General features: G+C 35.5%; 1 protein-coding gene across 1 annotated transcript; it reads right to left on the bottom strand.

Moving 5' to 3' along the window:
* Nucleotides 1-976: 976 nt before the first annotated feature.
* Nucleotides 977-1,886, bottom strand: LOC114191265 (uncharacterized). The gene is made up of 2 exons (XM_028080436.2): nt 1,208-1,886; nt 977-1,137 (listed from the first exon to the last, which is right to left on the bottom strand). Exons 1-2 carry the CDS (start codon nt 1,884-1,886, stop codon nt 977-979), a joined length of 840 nt encoding a protein of 279 aa, XP_027936237.2.
* Nucleotides 1,887-2,637: the final 751 nt, after the last annotated feature.

The following is a 2,637-nucleotide window of genomic DNA, read 5'->3' on the forward strand; positions in this document are numbered from 1 at the left end:
TTTAACGTTGCACTTTTATTTTATTTTTTAAAAATTTTCAGTTTTCTTTTTTTTTAACCTCAATTTATTTTACACAATTTTCTTAAGAGTAGTTATTACATTTAATTTAATTTATTGGGAATTCATTTTGTTATTGGTAAAATAAAGTAATTTTAAAAAATACAGAAATAATATAATTTAAATGCGCAACCTAAATGATACGTAATAAAAATAACAAAATAAAAATTACATAATAAAAGTAACAGAATAAAAATTACATAATAAAAACAACACAATAAAAATTACATAATAAAAATAACACAATAAAAATTACATAATAAAATTACTGACGATAGGGACAGTTGCCCCTATGATGTCCTTCATTTCTACAATATGAACATTTGCTTCGTCTATTTGGATTTGGTTCATCCATCTCATTATGGATTCTATTAGTTGGTGGTCTTCCCCTTACCCTACAGCGCATGTTTGGGTCTGGAATGAAATTTGGTCCGGTGTACGGTGACCAATATTCTTTATTCCTAACCGGATGAAATTGTATCTCATATGCTTTATTGATGTTGTAGAGGCTATAAACTGGATGGATGTATGAGGTTAGGTCTATATGCGAGAAAGAGCAAACAACTATTACGTGATGACAAGGCAGTCAAAGAGCTTGAAAATGACCACAATCACACCACCAATCATTTAATCTAACTGTAAAAGACATTGGTAGGCGGTGATCATGTGGAGAAAACATCTCTTGAACTTGAAATTCATTATTTTCTCTTGAGTATCGACGAACTTGACACATTCCCGCTTATTGTTGATTTTTTCTAATGATAGCATTAATTTCCTCTGTATATTGGTGGCCTGCTCGTAACATGGAGTTTGCCTTAACCCCTATCTCAACAAATCATGTTGCGGTCCTTTCAAATGTTGCCTTAATTAGAACACAAATTGGTAATTAACGAGCTCTTTTTAAAACAAAATTCATACATTATGCCAGGTTTGTTGTCATGTGCCCGAATCTACTACCTCCATCGTAGGCTTGAGTCCATTTTTGTAGTGGTATCATGTCAATCCAAGATGCCACTTCTGGTGAATAGGATCTCAAAGCTGCCAATTTAGCATCCAATATGGGTTGTTTCACCTCGTAAGCTGTAAAAATACAATTATATTAGTTAGTTTAATTATTGAATGTGGTGAATGAAAGAAAAAAAATTATTACCCATATTCTTTAACTGGTTCTTTAATTCGTGATTCTTGAATTTTTTGTTGAAATTTGAAGCAATATGATGTATGCAGTATACTGATTGCAGTCCATCTGCTTCCCATTGTACTTCTTCAGATTGTAGGGTTGCCAATATGCCTTTCCCCCTGTCTGTTATCAAGTAGAGATTTGATTGTGGTGTAACATGCTCCCTTAAGAGTTGAAAAAACCATATTAAGGCCTCCTTTGTTTCTCCTTCCACTATTGCGAAGGCCAAAGGGAATATGTTACGTGACCCATCTTGAGCTAGTGTTGTTAGCAATGTCCCTTGATATCTTCCTGTCATAAATGTCCGATCTACTTGGACAACTGGCTTGCAATAGTTAAACCCTTGGATGCATGGTCCAAAAGACCAAAATACGCGTTCCATAATATAGCAAGAAGGGTCAAGTTGGCCACTTACTTGTACAGGAGATCCAGTGCATTGAATTATTGTGCCGGGATTGCTTTGTTGTACAGCTTGATACCACCTGGGAAGTTTATTGTAAGACTCTTCCCAATCTCCGAACTCCTTAGCAAGCGCTTTTTGCTTACCATTCCAGGCTTTGTCATATGATACTGAATATCCGAAACAATTTTTAATTTCAGCTATCAAACTTTTGATAGGTATGGAAGGATTTTCCTTTACAGAGTTCATCACAATAGAACCAATTTGGTTGGAATCAAGGTTGACATGATCTGCAGGTTGCATGGTTGACAAACAGGTGTGTGATCCGTCAATCTTTCTAATTTCCCAATTCAAACTTCGCTTGCTATAAGGAGCCCGTAAACGCCACGGGCAACCTTTTTTGTAGTCGACACATCGACATATAAATTTTTCAGATTTGCTCTCAACAACAACAAATCTATAACCATTGTCAATATGGTATTGCTTGATACATGACACTGTGGACTCTTTTGTGTCAAAAGACATGCCAACACATAGTGAATTTTCAGTCACTGGATTTGAAGCTTGAAGTGAGGTGTGACTTGATGACCCACTATGATCCGTTGTATGGACTGTATATTGGTTGGTAACCAACTCATCTTCACTAAAATCAGACAAAATATCTGGATATTGATTCAACTGATCTGTCATTTGTGTATAAATTTGAATAAGGTACGAACAAAACAAAGTGAACGAGTCTCTCCTGAAATGATACTGAAATGAGTATAAATATTAACTACCCTGCTTCCTATAAATATTAACTTTAAGAGACCTGCTTCCTGCCCACGAACACATTTAGTATGGCTGAAGCCGCTTTTAATTACAATGTCTTTCTCTTAAAGTAAGCGACTTCATTAATTAAACCACCCACTTCATTAAACACATGTCAGCACGGACCACCCACTTCATTAAACACAAACCGGTGCATGTCAGGACGGAGTTGGTGGCCATTAAAGAGAAA

The sequence above is a fragment of the Vigna unguiculata genome, chromosome 7 (assembly GCF_037176805.1).
Source record: "Vigna unguiculata cultivar grain cowpea cultivar isolate G323 ecotype 2 chromosome 7, ASM3717680v1, whole genome shotgun sequence".
NCBI classification, from domain to species: domain Eukaryota; kingdom Viridiplantae; phylum Streptophyta; class Magnoliopsida; order Fabales; family Fabaceae; genus Vigna; species Vigna unguiculata.